The sequence below is a fragment of the Pocillopora damicornis genome, chromosome 2, assembly GCF_964200805.1.
Source record: "Pocillopora damicornis chromosome 2, jaPocDami1.2, whole genome shotgun sequence".
Taxonomy (NCBI): domain Eukaryota; kingdom Metazoa; phylum Cnidaria; class Anthozoa; order Scleractinia; family Pocilloporidae; genus Pocillopora; species Pocillopora damicornis.
In genome coordinates this window covers 30634957-30654412 of record NC_142671.1, presented here as the reverse complement: position 1 = coordinate 30654412, position 19456 = coordinate 30634957, and the positions used below count along the sequence as shown (strand labels likewise).

General features: G+C 38.3%; 1 protein-coding gene across 1 annotated transcript in view; it reads right to left on the bottom strand.

The window, feature by feature from the left end:
* Positions 1 to 1484: 1484 nt before the first annotated feature.
* LOC113683859 (uncharacterized) overlaps positions 1485 to 19456 on the bottom strand; it is a 37509-nt gene continuing 19537 nt past the window's right edge. Inside the window, exons 6-21 of the mRNA XM_089193279.1 lie at positions 16599 to 16679; positions 15025 to 15093; positions 14501 to 14572; positions 12462 to 12533; positions 11373 to 11444; positions 10835 to 10906; positions 10128 to 10193; positions 8959 to 9030; positions 8134 to 8205; positions 6998 to 7072; positions 5742 to 5813; positions 4530 to 5550; positions 4029 to 4110; positions 3649 to 3687; positions 1705 to 2901; positions 1485 to 1528 (exon numbers count right to left, since the gene is read on the bottom strand). Coding sequence (XP_089049405.1) covers positions 1485 to 1528; positions 1705 to 2901; positions 3649 to 3687; positions 4029 to 4110; positions 4530 to 5550; positions 5742 to 5813; positions 6998 to 7072; positions 8134 to 8205; positions 8959 to 9030; positions 10128 to 10193; positions 10835 to 10906; positions 11373 to 11444; positions 12462 to 12533; positions 14501 to 14572; positions 15025 to 15093; positions 16599 to 16679 — 3178 coding nt within the window. The remainder of the gene's footprint in view (positions 1529 to 1704; positions 2902 to 3648; positions 3688 to 4028; positions 4111 to 4529; positions 5551 to 5741; positions 5814 to 6997; positions 7073 to 8133; positions 8206 to 8958; positions 9031 to 10127; positions 10194 to 10834; positions 10907 to 11372; positions 11445 to 12461; positions 12534 to 14500; positions 14573 to 15024; positions 15094 to 16598; positions 16680 to 19456) is intronic.

Genomic DNA, 19456 nt, shown 5'->3' with positions numbered 1-19456 from the left:
ACAGTCAACCTTGTTCCTACATTTCTCAACGACCATTTCCTGCTCTGCCTGTTTCCGCAACACGTCTTGGGTTGATTTTTATATGTCCAAGAGGGAATCCAACTGTTTCATCTTCTGTGAAAGTATTATCAATAATTTACAATAAACAGTCATAAGGGAAATTCTGTCTATTTTGGTTCCTTAAGCTCAAAGTGTTAATCAGTCGACTTTCCAAAATAATGACTAAGTCCAAGGGTACTGCTTTACTACGCTCTGTAATATATCCGTAGAACCAGAAAACCGTTTTGTTTACTAGACGTGTGTGATTTTTTAACTCGTCATATGACTGGAGAAAGAGTATATCCGGGAGACAAGGGTAAGTACTACCTCCCTGTAACCGAAAAAACCAAAGGTTTAATTCCAGATCATTACTTGTACTGCGAGGGGAATGTAAAATTGTTGAATGTCCAAGGGGTGAGGAAGAGTGGGATCCTGGTGGTAGAAGAAGAGACCACAGTGCATGACCTTCATTAAAAATTTATGGAGATACAAGAAAGCTTGTTGATGGAATCTTTTCATTCAACTTCTCCTACCATTTCTGTGCTTGAATTTAAACCTTTCTCTGGAGCTCACGTCCTGTATTATATTCAACTTATTTGAACAATCCTCCAGCAACTGAATCGATTTCCAGCATCAAAGGTGATCTTCTAGTTAGATACTCTTTACGCGATTGAACTCCAGTAAGGTTCAATTATTAGAAGACAAAAAAATGAGCTGAAATTTTTTATATTTTTTTTTAATTAGACACTAAATGGCTTGACAATAAATTATGAAACGTTTCACACTTTTTATAACATTCTCACTTGGGTTTCACTCCTGTGATAGTTTTTTCTTCTATTTTTGTGCAAGCTCCTACAAAATTTTAACTTAAATCGTAGGTTAACAACAAAGGTTAATAAATAAAGGAGCCAGATGAAAATACATTATCTGACCTGTGCACTTTGATATATGTGTGCAGTGGAGTAAATACGATTAGTGGCGTAGCATTGTGATAACAATTAAGCCACCTACCAAATAACATGCTAGGACTAAAGTCAATAAATAACGAGTAATATATGCAACTGAATGCTGAATAAATAGTTAAATAATGTTTATAAGTAGTAATAAATCTAATAATATTGAAATAAAATCAGTTGCGGAAACTTCTGACGACACTGGAAACGCAACACGGCCGTAAATATGCTTTTACGATTATCTATTTAGCATACCATACTAACTTCCTTTCTCCTGTAGCTGTTTTTACTTGTCTAAAACAACTCAGACAATCAAAAAATGAAAACAAACATTGCGGGCTCGCACTTGTCACTGTCATACCTTATATGAGTTATTCTCTAATGCTCTTGATTAAGTAAATGCATCATTTTCATGATATAACGGTATGTAACCTTTCTGTTACTAAAACGATAACTAGAACTAAAAAGGACTTGATGAGTCAATGCTAGCAATTACAGACGTGTATCCAGTACCATATCATCTTCTTCGTATTGTCCTGTTGAATAACAAAGTAACTCATTATCATGATACTTTAGTTAACGTTGTCGCTTGAAACAAATAACTAAGAGTTTTGGAGTATTGAAGAATATTTCCTTTACCCAAACTGATAAGTCAGAAATTTATACTCCAAAACTTTAAATTTTGGCGAAAATGGAGGGTGGCAAAACATACCTTCGTCTGCAATCAGCTGCTGCTGTCGTGAAGATTTATCTTCCGCGGACTCATCAGCCTGCTGTGGGGAGTCCCTGCAAGCTTCTTTTGACTTCTCGTCTCCAAGTTGATTTTTGTTGAGTTTTTCGTACTCTCCTTTTGGCTTTTCAGTTTCCAGTTGCTCTTGTTTAGGTTCCTGATTCTCTCCTTTTGGTTTTCCTTGCTGCAGTTGGTCTTTCATAGGTTCTTCATGGCCTTCTTTTGGTTGTTCATAATCCAGTTGCTCTTTCTTAGAATCTTCATCGTCTCCTTTTGGTTTTTCTTGTCCAATTTGCTCGAGTTTAGGATCCTTATGGTCTTGTTCTCGTTCTTCTTGATCACAATCAACTTGCTCCTTTTCGGTTTCTTCTGGGTGTTCTTCTTGCTCCTGCTCATCTTGTTTATTTTGCTCTTGTTGCTGTTCACTTTCTTTTTCATTTCTTTTCGACTTTTTCTTCTGTTTACCCTCATCTTTTAGCTCATCAGGCTCTGCATGGTCGACATTCGGTTCTTTTTCTTCTTCCTCTTCTTGAGTGCCCGGTTGTTTGGATTCCTGGTCGTATCCTTTAAGCTTTCGCTCAGGTTTTCCATCGTCTTCATCTAGCTCCTGTTTTTCTCGTTGCGTTTCACTTACTTCTTTGTTTCCCTTTGAATCTGCTTGATGATCTTGTTCAACTTCATGCTTTTTAGGGGGTTCTTCACGGTCATCTTTTGGTGCTTCGTTTCTTTTAGATTCATCTTGCTGCTGTTCAGCGGGTTCTTTTTGGCATTGTTTTGATTCTTCGTCTTGTTCATGTACAACTTGCTTCTGTTCTGTGGCTTCTTCTTGGCATTGCTTTGGTTCTTCGTCTTGCTCACGTACAACTTGCTGCAGTTCTGTGGCTTCTTCTTGGCCTTGTTTTGGTTCTTCGTCTTGTTTACGTTCAACTCGCTGCTGTTCAGTGGGTTCTTTTCGGCCTTGTTTTTGTTCTTCGTTTTCTTCACATTCAACTTGCTTCGCTTCAGTAGATTCTTCTTTTGCTTGTTTTGGTTCTTCGTCTTGTTCATGGTCAACTTGCTGGGATTCAGTAGGTTGTTCATTGTCTTCGCCTGATCCTGCATGTTGCTCACCATCTCCTTGTTCTTCTTGCGATTCATCCTCACTATCGTCAGCGCTCTCAACTTCCTCTTGGTTTTGTATTGTGTTCAATAAAATAAACACAAAAAGGGAATAAGATTAAAAAGTGTTTCCTCGGGTAGTTGTAGTTGGCCAAATCGCCAAATTTTTTAAACGAGTTACATCGTGCTTTTTGCACTTGGTGACCACATTTTGTAACTTCTCTGTCCTTAATCATTTACGCTCCGCTTTTGCTCTTTCCGAATATATCTTTGTGGCTTTGATACCTTATTAAAACCATTATTTGAAAAAGTTTCACGGTCGACCAAACACGTAGCCTATATTGCCGTGCGTCCGTTTATTCATAGCTCACAGATGACGTCAAAATGCCGGTAACATTAAAAACGTGGTGCACTGGACTCAGCCGAGTAAGTCTGATGTTCTTAGCCTATTTCGACTTTTTCTGTGAGCGATTTTTATAGGTATCTATTTGTTTTACGATATGAAAAGCGAAATATTGTTAGTGGTGACAAAATCTATAAGTCTTTCCTCCACTAAATAATAATTAACAATCAGTCAAAATAGGATTAAGCATATTACATATCAAGAAAAATTGCGGTCATTAAAGTGACTCAAAAGATGGTTGTCTGTAAACTTCATATTGAAGATTCAAATACTTTTCACAAGTTTCCTAAACTGGCAAAAAGGTCGAACCGACTTGCTTCAAAGTTACATGAATGCTTTTCTTTGGCTTTTCTGTTTCGCTCTTGGTTTTGAATGCTAGGTGTTTAGTTTGTGTTTTAGTCTGTGGAGAAGCGAATGGTGCATACCTTCTTCGATAACTCTCATCTCTATTCCCTGATCTTGAAGTGACGAAAAAAATACAAGCAAGCGGACAAAACATCAGCAACAACAAAACTAGTCATTCATGAGGCAACGTCTTTTTTTATCATTTGAGGTTGAGTCTACCTATGTGTTTACATGAAATACACAAGCTCGCGCGCCACTAAATACATACATCTGTTTCTTATTCATATAGGTAACTAAAAGTATCTCTTGGCTTACGAACCGATCTGATTGATTAACGCACGGTATATCTGCTCTAAAACCTGTTTTAAACGTGACTTTATGGCATGAAACCAAAAAATTAAAGAACGCGAAAACCACTCACCAGAATAAAGAAATATTATTTAAAAGTGTCAAAAATTACCTTCAGCATTTTGATTTCTGCCGAGTTTTGCCATCAGATAATCCCACAATGGTTGGAGTTTGGCTCTGATGACACCTCGGACCTTAATACATCGAAACAAAACACGAGGTTGTAATCAGTAAATAGTGCTTCCTCACCAGTTTTTAAACCCTTAGAGTCTTTGATTTCCCCACAAATGCGCAAAATACTTTTTTTGCAGCTTTCCAGCCACTCTCAAACTGAGTGCGATACAATGAAACGTGTACGTTTTTCATACAGAAGAGAGTTCTGAGTCAGAGGGATCTCAGAAATGGCGGAAATCAAGGTTATCAGCTAATATAAAATACGGTAAAATTATACACAGTGAGACACTTCATGGCGGTCCGTGTTCCACTTATTTATTCTTGTCGAATTTAGATGTGATCTATGATCTGTAATCTGTGAGTGCTGATATAAATGCAAAATTTAACTTATCGGCTAAATATATACTTTTCCAACCGTTCAAGTTATGAGTACATGTACCTGTGGGGTAGACAAGGTGTAGAGAATGGGATTGATGGCAGAGTTAACCGGCAGAACAAAGACTGCGATCCAAACTGCGAGGTCACCAGGTGTACGGAAGGATTTTTCCAAGAGGGACCTCATTCCAATCGCCACAATAGGTAGCCAGCAGACACAGTCGGTAAGAACAATGAAGAACACTCTTTTGGCGAGCGAGGCCTCCCTCCTTAGATGGGCTGCCCTTGCCTTGGCTTTCATTCTCCTCTCTCTTTCGGTCCCTTGCTTAGCCATGCGCCTACTTGATGCGCAGGTCTTATAGATTATCATCGTATATGCCACAACGACAAAGAGTACAAGGATAAAGTTTAAACCCACAAACATGGCAACAGAGTATTCCCAGCCCGACGGCTTATCAGTGGAAAGCTGTAATGGCAAACATACAACTGATCTGCCATAAAAGTGATGACCTTTCTGGCGACTACCGAAGTAGTCAAAGCCCACCGTGGGAATAAATGCAATTATGCCACCAACAATCCAGATAAGGAAGCACAAAAGGTGCGTAACCTTAAGTGTAAGGGACTTTCCACGATAAGGGAACAGAACATTTTTCATCCGGTCGGCGGAGAGCAAACAAATCGTCATTACAGACACCTCACTTGACAACACGGCAATGGCACCTGTTATCTGACATGTCAAACTTGAACGCCAGTAATAGTCATGCAAATAATACTCCCCTGCCCAAATGGCATCCACCACACCTATAGTTATGAGGTAGACACCCATAAGTCCATCAGCCCCAGCCAAATGTATCAACATGATGGACTGTATCTTGTTTTTCTTCTTCTTCTCCCTAAACACCAACCGCCACACAATGACAAACACAGCACCAACCAATGACATGATTCCAATCACCCAGAGGCACTCCCTAGGAGCTCGATTTCTGAACAAAGTTTCACAACTGGCGAAGCTGTCGACATAAGCAAAGTCGCAATCTGCGTCCTCCTTCGTCAAATGGCAACACATCAGCTTGGTGTCTACAGTCCTACGGTTCATAAAAATAGTTCAAATGAACAACAAAAGGAAAAAAAAGACAAATTTAATCCGTCACAGGATCTAAATTTTTAAGAAAATGAAAGTGTGATAGTAATACTCTAAGTGCAGTATAACTGGGCACTGACGAATGAAATTTTTCAATTTTTACTCCTCGCATCTAGAATATTCCACTTGACTTACGCAGTTATTAGATTCTTCATGTTTGAAAAGAAACCCTCCGGTAGTTCTCGCATTTCGTTGAAATGGAAGTACCTGCAAATGGAAAGCAATTCAGGCAAACTTTGCTCGCTAATTCTTGATTACATCGACATCTTTAGTCTATTAATCACAACCATTACAAATTCCTCAAATCTCATTGGTGCATTCGCAGCTTCACTTCTCAGTAATCATTCTGTACAGTTAAGACAGTGTAATCGGACAGTTGGCTGTAATCGGACAACTGTAATCGGACAGTTGAAGCAGCCAATCACGCTAACTCCACTCAGATAATCCGCCAATCGCAGAAATTATCAAAATAACCATAGCAACAACCAGTTATCCAAAGAAAAACTGGGAAATTTTTAAAATGGAGGAATTTTTAACTAAATACATTGTCTCCACTGGAGATATTTGTTTAAGATGCATTTGTTTTTTCGGAAATTGAAATGGTTATGATTAATTGGTAACAGGACTTCTTGTCGTCCAATTCTGTCTGTAATCACACTCGTGATTAACAAATCGGACTTCCACTTCGCGCTCGTCCGATTTTGTTGATCACTCGTATGATTACAGACCGAGTTAAACTCCGCTCGGTCCTATTACCATTATGTATAAATCAGTTTTTCGGCTATCTCTTTTTCCTTTTCCCGCCCAATTCTCAACAACTATTTGATAGAAAACTAACATCGAAGACGAATAACTCGTCACTGATTACGGAAAACATACTTACACAGGCTATGCCAAAGTGTCTTTACTTGTTATACTGATATGCTTTTAATACTCCAATGAGTACATGGTGCACTCATTTCAAATTTAGGCAGAAAAGAAGGGTCGCTCATTACAGAGAGGGTACTTTATGAGGAGGGGCCCTTCCTTAAGTTTTTCCTAAACTTTTTCTTGTGACCAGATATGATCGTCCCAAGGAGTTTTACATTGGGCGTAAATAAAAGTATAAATCGTGCATTAGTGTACAAAGCCGATCCTGACTTCTAATAGCGGCACAGTTGGTACTCTTAGCATATAAGTAGTAGTGGTATGTGTGTGAAAATCTTTAATTACAATTTCCTTTTTAAACAATTCGGCGAGTGGTATCACTCATCCATTCATTACTGAAAATGGGGGAGGGGTGCTAATCCGTGAGTTTACGGCACGTGAAGGTCGCACCAACAATATCTGTCTCCCTTGAACTCAAAGTAGTTTGAATACACCAGGGATATTATCAGTTTACTCATACTCACAGGAATCGAATAGTTGGGGCGACATCTTTCAAATGTTCGTTGGTAATGGCACGGATATTGTTGAAATAAAAATTCCTACAGAACGATGAAACATTGAAAAGTGTAGAACGTGAATTGACAAGTTTTAAAGCATAAATTAAAACAACACTGGACAGAAAATTAGCCAAGGATGGAAGGCAATATCTTCCATTTGTTCAAAATGTTGTGCGACGAGAAAAGAACCTCACCGTACATTGGACAGTGCGTCATACAATAATGTCACATAAGTATTTTTTACGAATTTTCATATTACTGAGAAGTTCATCAAAGTGACAGTTCAGTTATCAAGAATGAACAAAATATTTCCTATATAAATGAATAAAGGGGTACGTTTCTAAAGAAACTGTGGTGCTGCGTCGGTGGGAAAATATAGCAAGTAATTTAGTGTTAACAACTAAGTTGAAAACGTAAATTGGCCACCGTAAAGGGTAAAAAAGCTGACGTTTCGAGCGTTAGCCCTTCGTCAATAAGGACTAACGCTCAAAACGTCAGCTTTTTTACCCTTTACGGTGGCTAATTTACGCTTTCAACTCAGTTGTTAACACTAAATTACCTGCTATTTCTTATGTAAGTCGCAATTGATAATACAGCTCCAGATCCATTTCCATCCGCGTGGCCGATGCCGATTTAAACAACCTCATGTGTATTGTCATGCATACCCTCGAGAGGTTTTCATGGTAGAAGTCTTTGCAAACTCAGTGTTTGAATCTGGAAGGGGATACCTTAGCAGGATCTTGTTTTGGTGGTTAAAGAGACCTGGTGTCTCTCAAGTTTTTGTCTGATTTGCCTTTTGGTGGTTCACTCTTCTTCTGGTTGATATGATCTCTTAGTCAGCCTGTTTTCACTTTCACTATCGTAAATTTTCGTCGTCCATCACGGATGGTTTTATCCATAAGGTATGATCTGTCCTCGGGGGTAGAAGATTGTCCGTGCCTTTGGTGTGCAGCTTTGTGGGTCTCTTGATCTCCCTGAGCCGAATTCGTCTCAGATAACGGACATTTCTGAGATTCTTACAATTGCATGCTGACTAGACCCTGGCTAATTTTTCAGTACCTCGCTACCGTTATTTAGAAGAAAGTCTAGAATGAGATACTTACATAGACATCATGTTTTTCATGCCCTTAAAAACTTCACGCGGCAGGTACTTGATATTGTTTTCATAAACAGCCCTAGAACAACATAGAGGGCACATCATCATAATCAAAAATGTAGAAAAATTTAGAGGTAAACACGTATTTACTTTAACTTGCGCTATCTTTATTGATTCTTAAATACCCTCTCCCTCTGATACTTTAAAAAACTTTGCGATTTTGAAAATATGAATGGTAAAAAGGCACAAAATAACCTCACAGCCAGGAATGCGTAAAAGTTAGACTAATATGCAGTTTGCGGTTACCTTGCTGAAAATGTCAAAACCTAGCGCATACTTATATTTGGAATACTAAAAAGAGCATCTTTCATTGATCTGTTGAATTTTTAGGAGGGTAAGGGATAGAATTACTTCATCTCTAATTCTCTTCTTTTTCAGTCTTTTTCTGGAGAAATCCGGGGTGACAGTTGCCATCTTGGATGACAGAGCATCTTTTTCAGAACTCTGCTAAGGTTTCTGAGCTTTATCCGATCAAAGTACATTGACTTAAAAATTTAGCGAAAAGTTGGACAAAAGTGGTGGGAGGAAGAGAGAAAGGTCTACTCGCCCTACTGACCCTTTGTAAAACTACAAAATTATCGATTACTTGTATTTTTGACAGTCACTCCTTCCTTGTTTTTGCAGTTGTATTTTCTCCAAACCGAATGTAAAAAAAGGAAGTTGAACAATTCGGCTAGCAAATGAATGTCAATCAAAAATTGATTAAATATATATTTGGTCAAGAATAGCTACTTGTGCAGTCAGGTATGATTTCTATCGAATGTTTACTCACAGTTCCTCCAGTTTGGACAGGCCTTGGAACTGATCAGGTGACAGGTGTACGAGGCTGTTGTTATCCATGTATCTACACAATAAAATGCACGAGGCGCTCGGTATAATTACAGTATTTGATGGGGGAGTATTTATTAACTGGAATCGTATTTGTCAGCATACAGCTGACTGCGAAACTTACAGATTCTTAGGTAATCTTGACCCAGCTTTATCTTCTAAGGACTTTAAGGATAATTTAGTCCCCAACCCTGTCTCGTATTATAGAAACTGTTGCATCCTTAATTAAAGTCAGAGGGGTTAAACATGCTTGTAATCGAAACCTCCTTCGAAAGTGTATTGGTGCCTTGATATTCGGCAAACTGTTCTACTGCTCATCAGTGTGCTCCAACACTTCTTGAAAAAACATCCCATAATGTATTTGGACCTAAAAGTTGCCGCGTGCATTGTGACAAGAACAATTAATTAAGTTCCGTCATGTTACGCCTTCACTGAAAGGACTATGCTAGCCGCCAGGTAAAAAATGGTTCAAACTTGGTAACGCTGATGCAAAATTTAAATGAGTGATCGGACATGCGCTCATTTACTTTTACACTCAAATTAAAGCTCGTATTTCTAATCGCATCACCCGGAATTCTATGCTTTTCTGAAACATTTGGAAAAGCTGCAAGAAAAATGTTAGTTAAAAACTGGAATTTATAGATCCTGTGTTTTCATTTAAAATCCCAAATAAACTCAACATTGACGAAAACGTTTTGAAAGCCGCTAAAGAATTTAATACATTTTTTAAGAAAAATAACAATTGATCGTTAAAGGTTAATTTGGGTTAATCATTAATCATCAGCGATCTTTCCTAGTGTATGGTCATTGTAAAAGCCCTAAAAGGAGGGTGCTATTTAAGTATTGTACGGGATGTGTTGTGTCATATTTTGTTCCATCACCTTAAACAATTTACTCTTGGTAATTCTTAGTTGATAGCATCTCTCCCCAAAGTGGATGTATATTTTTCACTTTTTACTAAATTAACATCCTTAAATAAATTTCTATGTCATAAGAAGATGCCATAGAAATAGCCCGTACCGGAGCTGATTTTGGCCAACGCTTCTTTTAATTAATTATAATGCTCATTATCAAGACACCTACTGCGTTAAGTTACAAATGTGAATCACTTACAATATTTCTAACTTGGACAGATTTGTGAACCTTGGCAAGCGCTGAAGTTTGTTACTGGAGAGAAAGCTAAAGTAATATATAGAATGAAAAAGAAGTCAGTTGAAATAGAATTTGAGATTCTTGGAAAGGTTCTCGTTCTCCCCGAATCGGAGGGACTTTAACTTTATTGAAATAAAACCCAATTGGTTCTGGCAAACCTATTTTGAGGAATTATAAAATTTTACACATTTTTGCTAAGTACATAAACTGTTTACTCCTGATGCTGAGAATTTAGGTAAAAGATACCATTTGCACGTGCATTGTTAACATGGTCGTTTTCATCTCATGCCATCACTTTTCGGTACAGTGCACCAAACTGCGATAGGTCGCTTACATTACAAATCAATCTTAACGGAGTTCCCTGCTTAGTCAGCGAAAAACTTATAGTCACAAGTTACGTGAAAATAAAGGCTGTGTGAGACAATTGAATTTAATATTGACCTCTTTCTTTCAATTGTTCTTGATTACCAAAGCCACCAAAGTTAGCATTATTTAAAGCCAGTTGAGCATATGGAGTTCACTTTCATATGCAACTTGAAATAATACCAAAATCCAAATTCGCGAAGTTCTGTTTTTAAATGGTCATAATGCAAGTTTGCTGTAAGCGCTATGAGAAACTGTGCATTATATTTCCCTTTGCTGTGGAGTTTGTACGGAATGTCACTTACAGCCTTTTCATCTGAGTGAGGTTGCCAAAAATATCCATGGGCAGACGCTGAATTTTGTTGTTTGACAAATTCCTTAGAGTATATATCGAGATAAAAGTAATCTAAATAACAACAAAAGAACTTAAATCCTATTTTAAGAATGGACTGAGAGTCCGCCCCTTAGGTCTTCTGGTGTGAGCTAAACAAGAGCCAAACGAGCCAACCAGTTGTACACCGCAACGTGTTTTTAGATTTAAATTAGGCGAATGGAGATACCCCGATACCCCTGATCCCACAACAACAATGGCCAAGAATAACCAATATGTAGCAGATTCACCTAGTAAAAAAATAACTCCATGCAGTAAACTGATAGACGTTTCGTTTGAGACAATAATTAATGTAGGCCCACCGTACGCATTCTGAGATCTAAAACCAAATAGCACTACTTATTGCATCAATTCATCTGCCGATTATAATTATCTATATTGTACCTGTAAATGTGCTTTTCTTTTCTTTTCTTTTTTTTTTTTCTTTTTTTTTTACAATTAGTTTTACTTACAGTTCTGTCAGGTTGGTGTTGTTGCTAAGTAGCCCTCGAGGCAAAAACTGCAACTGATTGTAGGACAAGTCCCTAGCAATAATATAAGCGGGGAGCGAGGTGAATAAAACAAGTCAAAAGTTGCAGGTAACAAAATTTTTAAAGTAATGGGACAAATGTCCGTAACTATAAACAGATGTTATGCCCACTATTATGGACATCGACTTTACTTGAACCGTATCGGGAAAATGATCTTGATATAAGTTTCGACTTTGACCTTTCCATCGAAAATTACTGTATTTCTCGTCCAACACAATTTATTCAACAACACTTTACTGAATTTTAAATCAGACACGGTTTGATGCACACTCCTGTCTAGTGCCTTCATCAGGGGTGATGTAATCACTGCAACAAGAGGTCCTTTTATATGCTCACAAATTCGCTGCCCTTTTTTCTGACGAGGTGTAAATAGGCCTCAGGTAGTAAGCCGCCATCGTCACGATTGAAACGAGCATGGGCGGAGTTGAGATGCGGTTTCCAAACAAAGGCGCTGGTGACGTCGATTAGTGGTAATAGTTTTAGACTCATCCCACCCAATTGTATGGTTAGTTAGGCACGTGTGCTCCGACAAAGCTAAATTTTCTTCGTCAAACTGTGCGTAAAACACCACTGACATACTCGTCTGAGTCTCTTTTTTCAGTTCTAAGCACAATTTGATGTCATCTGCGATTTATTACTAAACAGAACCACGACAACATCTACTCTATTTATTTATGTAAAAGGTGGAGAAGGTGTTGGGAAACAATTCCAATAGATGGTCCTTTTCATGGGGGCTTGATGTGTAATTCTCTAGACAACGTTTAAAATTAGAGGCTCACAAATTTTTGTTTAAAATTTGCGAAGATCAGTCAAGTCTCTCTGCCCCTCCTTCCCCCCCCCCCCTCCCTCACCTCAGCAAGCTCCTCATTCCCTGATATGCCTGTCTCGATTGCGCTCGGCAACTTTTGAGCACCTTTTGGCGTCAGGAGCACACTTTTTGCGGTTATAGCAACCTTGAGCAATTTGTGCCTTTCTGAGCAATTTTTATGCACAAGATAGGCTGTTACTTACAATTCTTCCAAGGCAGACATTTCAAGAAATATTTCACGTGATAGCTTTTCTAGCTGATTGCCGCTCAACCGCCTACATTGGGAGAATAACAAAATAAAATTTAATTTTAAATTGAGCAAAATGTATTGAATTACAGTTTGTATTGGTAATCACATCATTTACTATTGAACTTTGTTGAAATAAGTGTTTAATTAAATACGAACACATATTTTAGACCAACAAAAGCCCCTTGGATCACTGCAGTTTTTAGTGTGAAAAATTAATAAGTGATACAATATCGAAGAAAGAAAGAAAAAAGAAGATCAAAACAAGTGAAATTCTGACACCGTTCTGAGGCAAGCATCGGACCATTGCATATTCTTAAATATGCAATGGTCCGATGCTTTCTACCTAAAATGATCTTTGCTTGACAAACCACTTAAAGAGAGCTACCGGCAACCTTTCTCTACCAACTGATGCAGTAAACAACCGTGGCTGCCAATACATGTTCTTACTCTACAGCCCGCCCTGCCTCGTCTTTCTAAGACCTTCTGTAATCGGAACGAACTCCACGCCTACGTCATTTTTTCATCGTTGAATCATCTATTTTCATTCCATGATGCTCTTTACGGCCACGGGAACCAAAAGACAGCATTAATAGCTACCACATAGAAGAAATGAGAACGTGTGGAGTTTTAGAACCAAAAGTTTCTGCCTTCTATAGCACCTCTTCTCCTTCTTCGGTAAAACTTGGCGCTTTATACGGACGTCTGCCCATACCGCATTGGCGAAGCTGTCAGTTCTTTTCTCTGTTGAAGAATTACTGGGAAGAGTGGAACTCTCCAGCTCATGTTATGTACCACTCGTATTCTTGTACATCTAACTGCCTGTTGAGTGTGGCTATCATCCCTCTTAGGCTATCTAACTCGTATTCTTATCCATTTTTGGTTTTAGAAACTTTCAAGTGATTTGTTTCATTCACTGGCTCTTTTTTCCACGGTTCCATTATCAATATTTTTTGCGGCTCCAAACCACGTTTTCCACATATTCAGCCACGAAGAAGCTCTCTTAACTGCGACTGGGTTGTTTTACGTGCAAACCCAAGACGTTGTTTTTAAACACGTTGGCCGTTATTTTCTCAGATCTTATTTCTGACTTCTGCGAAAGAAACTTTTCTTTCATTTGTTTTTGTTGATTTCTCTTGTTTTTAAGCCAATCAAAGCCCATTTGTAATTTTAACCTTGTGTTACAAATTTACAAACGAGTTACATGAGAAATGCAAGCTTTTGTAGCTGATTAGAACCGTGTAATAATTTCGTGTACCTATGTAATTATCAGTGTAATAAATCAGAAATTGGCTACGAATTGATCACGGCAGAAGGCATTTTCAGAAAGTGGAGCCAAAGAAGTAAAATCAGTATGTGGTAAACTGGACAATGTTGTCTTTATTGAAGGCTAAGGAAGAGGTTCAGTTTGTCACTTATTGTATTTCATATTTTCTTCATGATTATGTAGTTTAAATGGAAAAGCCTATTTTATTTCCTTTGACTCTGATCAAAAATCGCACTCATCTTGTCGAGAAGTCGGTGTTAACTCATAAACCATTTCCACCACCATTTCAGGACTACTACCATACGGACGATCTTAGAATATAAACCATGGCCACGCTCGGGTTGTTTGGAAATTTTTAGCATGGTCAAGTCGGGTGAAATCAGTTCTTCCTTTTAAAGTTATTTTCTTCGCCTTTAAATCGGTTCTGTGAACCAAGACGACTCAAACAAAACAAAGGTCAGCAATGACGATTAAGTGATAGATACATTGTGTCTCACTCCTTTGTTGGTCCTTCCAGTTAATGACTAACTCCTGATCGGAGATTGCAATTGACATTAAAGCCGACAGGTGAATATGCCACCAAGATAATCGGGTGGTGTAAGTGGACTAACTGAAGCGAGCTTTCCATACTGAAATGTTGGTCATTTCTTTAGTTCAGATTTTATTCATAGATGTATGAGCGGAAATTTTTCCGCCGATTAGTTAATAAGCAATCTAGTATCACTCACAGATATTTTAGTTTATCTTGCCCCGCAAACAAGTTTTCAGGTAACTCTTTGATGTTGTTGTTTCCCAGCCACCTGTAAAATGCGCAATTCTTTTCTTAGCTTCAGTCTGTCATGCCATGTAATTGGTTCTGTCGCTGAGGGTAAGCATAGAAATCTACCTACAGTATACTTTCAACAAGGACAATTCTAAGTATGACTGAATGACTAATATCGGTAATCATGAAATTGATGATCCCAGTGTTTTGAGGGCGTTCAGCTATCGATTAATTTTCAACCGACGAGAATTAGTGTTTCGGGGGGAAGGGGGTGGAGAGATGGGGGGGGGGGGATGTGTTTCAAGCCCCCGTTTTTAAACATTTGTTCTAGAAGATTTATACCAGCACTTTTAATTTTTCAAGTTCAGTTTGTTAGTGGGAATTCAATTTCATTTTCAAACAAACGCTATAAAACCTTTTTGGGAAAATGGGAAATCAATCCAACTCAGCGGAAGTCAACTTTCTAAAGCTTCAAGACCCATCACTTACAGATCTATTATCTTGAAACGCTGGAATATATCAGAAGGAAGAGTCTTCAGTTTGTTGAAGTCCAGGGTTCTGTGTAAAAAGATATCGACATAAGGAGAGCAACAGATACGTTGGAATCTTAAGACGACACAACATTTCGGATTTTGAAGGACATGCTTCAACAGTTTGTCTGTCATCTTAAGTTTAATTTTTTCATTTTTGAATGGTTTTACTTTTTCACTTTTTCACTGTTATACTTTAAGATGATTGATCTGAGAAAAAAAACTGTCGAAACATATATTTCCGAATCATAATTGTTATGACTTTTTTTAAAATGCAATGTGTCTTCTGACAGTGTGGATGACCTCTAAAACTTTTTGAAATCAGTTTTGAACCTACAGAGGACGCGATAACAATAACAAAATGCTCGAATATATGTGGCTGTTAACGGCTCGTCTTTGTGGTTTAATTGGCTGTTTCAAGTCCGAACTGCAAGAGGTGCATGTGTTCTTGAACGTCCCTCTAACCAGTACAGAGCAAACGTAGCAGACGGGGCCTAAATACACCTGTAACGTCTTACTACAGAGAAATGTTTTCAGAAGGAGGTAAGTAAATGATTTCCTGTAACCAGGAGTATAAATAAAAGGTTCTGTGTGGCATATCGTGACTAAGTTTTAGTTCTTACGAAGAGACCCCTGAGAGTTTCACCTCTCATATAAATTTGCGTTCATGAAAGTAGAAAGTACAAATCTTTTGAGGGTTTACGGTTAATTTTTTGGCCATTGAATGTTTGACCTTTGACTTCAATGAGCGGCCACAACTCGAGCTTCTAAGACCTCGGGCTCAACTGAGTGACTTTTAAGAACAACAGTGAAAAAATGAGTCAATGTATTATTGTTTTATTGACGTGAAGAGGCGAAAAGAAACCACTGGAAACTCATTATTTTGCTCTCTAATAAGCGCGAAATTTGAGTTTACAATCTTAATTTGAATTTTACCTAAATTACAATTATATTGACGAGAATCGGATTTCTGAAAATAAGAACGAATTAAATTGATTTGAAATTATTAGTTTTGGGTGCAACATTGTTGCCCGATGACTTAACCAACATTAGGAAGAAAAACATGGCTCGCGAAGTAAACATTCAAAAAAGCAATTCAAAAGGATAATACTCGATTTATCTGGAAAATGTTGGTAAGAACTTATTCTTTTTCTTAAATTTTCATCCTTTAAAAAAAAACAGTTTACACTTGCTTGACCTTGAGCATGCCTCGCCAAATAAAAAAATATAAGATTATCTAATAAGGGATGTTTCTTATAGTGCCAGTATAAATTTTCTCTACAGTTTAATATTCAGTGGTTTTAATTTTCAGCCCCCGTCTTGTAAAAGGTTGTGTTGCTAAATGCAGTAAGGATCTTCAGCTTACTCATCTAAAGTAGAATGAAAATCCAAAAGCGCTTAATTGACAGAGTGGTTTGGTATTATCAACTGTGTTTATTAACTCATTTGATAACTTCAAATTACCCTGTTATACTCTCCCACCGACGCAGCACCACAGTTTCTTTAGAAACTTACCCACTTAACTTAACTTACAGGTTTTCAAATATGGGCCAATGCTGACGTTTAGGTAGTTGATCAGAGAACAAATACTTTAAGTTGTTGTTGTTCAGGTATCTGCATCGTCAACAAAGAAACAATATTAGTGGAACATTAACGGCCTAATTTGGTTTCTTCTGCTTTTATTGATAAAGACTTAAAACACAGACTGAAACATTTGCAGACCCCTCGTTGAATGTTAAAATATGAATAATTGAGTCATTATGATGAGATTTTCGGTAACTGAGTCGAGCACAGACTGATTGGCTTCTTGCATTCTCCTGGCGGATGGAGTTTATATGGAATATATGAAAATAACAAGAGAAAAAAGAGAAAAAAAAATAACTTCTGAGTGAAAAAAACTACACGTCTTTTGGTGCTTTTTTTTTAAGAGATTAAAACCTACTGCGACAGGAACCTATTACTTGGGCTCCTGACTGCGAGACATTACTGCGAAAATCACTCTCATCTTCAGACGATAAACCGTATATAATTCTTACGAAAACCTTCTTAGGAAGAAAGTTTTGATATTTTAAGCAATATCTGGCACAAAAAATGCCTACTGCGGGTCTAAATTAAAGTTTCCTTTTCTCCAAGTACTTTTTACCGCATGGTATGACGTCAATGATACTATGGGGTTTTTCAGTACGGAAGGAAAATTCACTTACTCGATTCTGATCTGTTTGACAATTAATTTATACGCTAAAACTTAGATTAAAAGCGTTATCCCCTGCCTGCCCAACTAGATTTGCTTCTGTCCCCATAGTTGTGCTATTGTCTTTTGTTCAAATATCTGGGGGGTGGTACAATGGCCGAAATTTTTGCCAGAGTACATGGAGTAATTAAAATAATTCAAAATGGCGTTTGTCGTCGGGCCATACTTAAGTTTTTTTATAAAATATTGCGAAACAAATTTTTGCCGCCAAAAATCGCGTTAGCACTCAATGCCCGCTCACAAAACTCAGGTTTGAGGGAGGGAGAAACACAAGATGTAGTCGAGTGTTCCTCCCCACTAGTTCATAAATACATGCAATTTTTTTCACATGACAATTACAAAACAAACTGCTTATGGCATGTGTTTTATGAATAAACGACATCCGAATTCACAGGAGCATGAAGATTGCCAGGTATGACAGCGCCGTAAAACCCGCCTTCTGTGACCGATGTGGCCTTCCACTCGACGCATTGGAAAGGATATCAAGGTAAGTTCTTGGTTTTTCAATCGAGGGGCGGCCGATGTAATTTCCGAGGCTTTCCTTACTGCGATGACCGGATATCGCCATAAGGAGCTAGCTGCGATGGATCTCCGCATGATTACAGTCGCTCTGACACCGTCATGATTAGCACGAATTTTAACAGTTATGCCAGTTTGGCTATATTTATCATCATTCCTTTTCTATTCTGTTTTTTTTTTTTGAACGCGAAACTATATATGCTAGTTATACGAGTGTTAACTGTGTTTGAAAACCCTCAAAACTCTGACCGTCCATTTCGTTTTCTTTTTGAGGATTTTCGTCTCTGCTCAATTTAAAATAACGTAAATTACGGCGCTTGGCATGTTTACAAACCTTTTTTGGTCTTCTGTCGCTACTTGCCGGCTCGCTTGTTCCGAAATTTCTTTTAAATTAACGAAAAAAGCAAGATAGAAGTCCCGGAAAAGGTCGAACATATTACACTTTGGCAGATAACGTGACAGCTCTAGCTCAGCTCTAGGCCGACAGCGCGCGTTATATCCGAACTATATTATAAATTCTGATAGATACTGTATTTTTCAAAGCGTTTCAGGTGGCCACCTTATCAGAATTTACGCGTAAACCCATGGCAACGTTAACTGGAGCTTGCATTGTAATTGATTCACAAGGTTGAATTTTCCTCACGAATTAAGAAGCACAAGATGGGGACTTCCTGCTTCTTGTCTTGTTTTTTGAAATACGCAGGAGCATGTGGTAGCTTAAGAGGTGTAACACGGTCTATGAGTCTTAAAAGTTTTGGTGAATCATTTTTTTAGCCAAGGCAGCCCTGCAAACTAATCGCAATTGAAGAAAGGCAGAAAAGCCACGGCCTCCGGTTTACATCAGCTCCATCATAGTTAATCGTCCCCTCGAGACATACTGTCATTGTTTCCCTCCCCCCCCCTCCCTCCCCCCCCCCCTTTGGCAGTAGCCGGGGAAAGGAAAGAAAGAAAGAGAGGGATGCTGGGAAGGACGTTGCCCTAGAATGAACAGCCTGGCCTAAAACTACCTAAGTGCTTTAAGACATTTAGAAGAACGTGTTGAATAGTATTTTTCCAGTTCCAATTATCTTTACTACTTGTCATATAATGGAGCAGCTGCCTCGGTCGAACTTTGGTTGCGTGACGCATGATTGATTTCGTAAACAAAGATGTGACCTCAGTGCGATAGACGGAAGAAAACATAAAAGTTCTATAGAGTCCTTTCGCCCTTACGGAAAAATTTCGAGAGGATTTTTTTGGGAAATATTTCATCTCTGGCGAACTCATGAGAACTTGAGGTTTATAAAGTCAAAAGAAAGGATCCCTAAATAGTTGACTTCGTCAGATAATGTTTGTTTACATGTCAAAAGGACTTCACGTTGTGTTTACTGTGCCTTCCTTACAGGAAGGCCTTTAACACAATGTTAAGGTGTTGTGCAAGTCCGTAAACCTTCCCTCAAACCCCTCGCAGTTTTCAAAATGGCGACTTATCGACTGTTGTGACTCGTCCTGGTTCAGCCCCGACGCTGGCCATCGTTGAACGATTCCGATTGGGTTTTTTCGAATTCACTTTTGGTTTTATCGGGTTTAGTTCGATGTTTCTTTAGGGTCTTACCTCTGTATCCCGACACATGGTCGATTT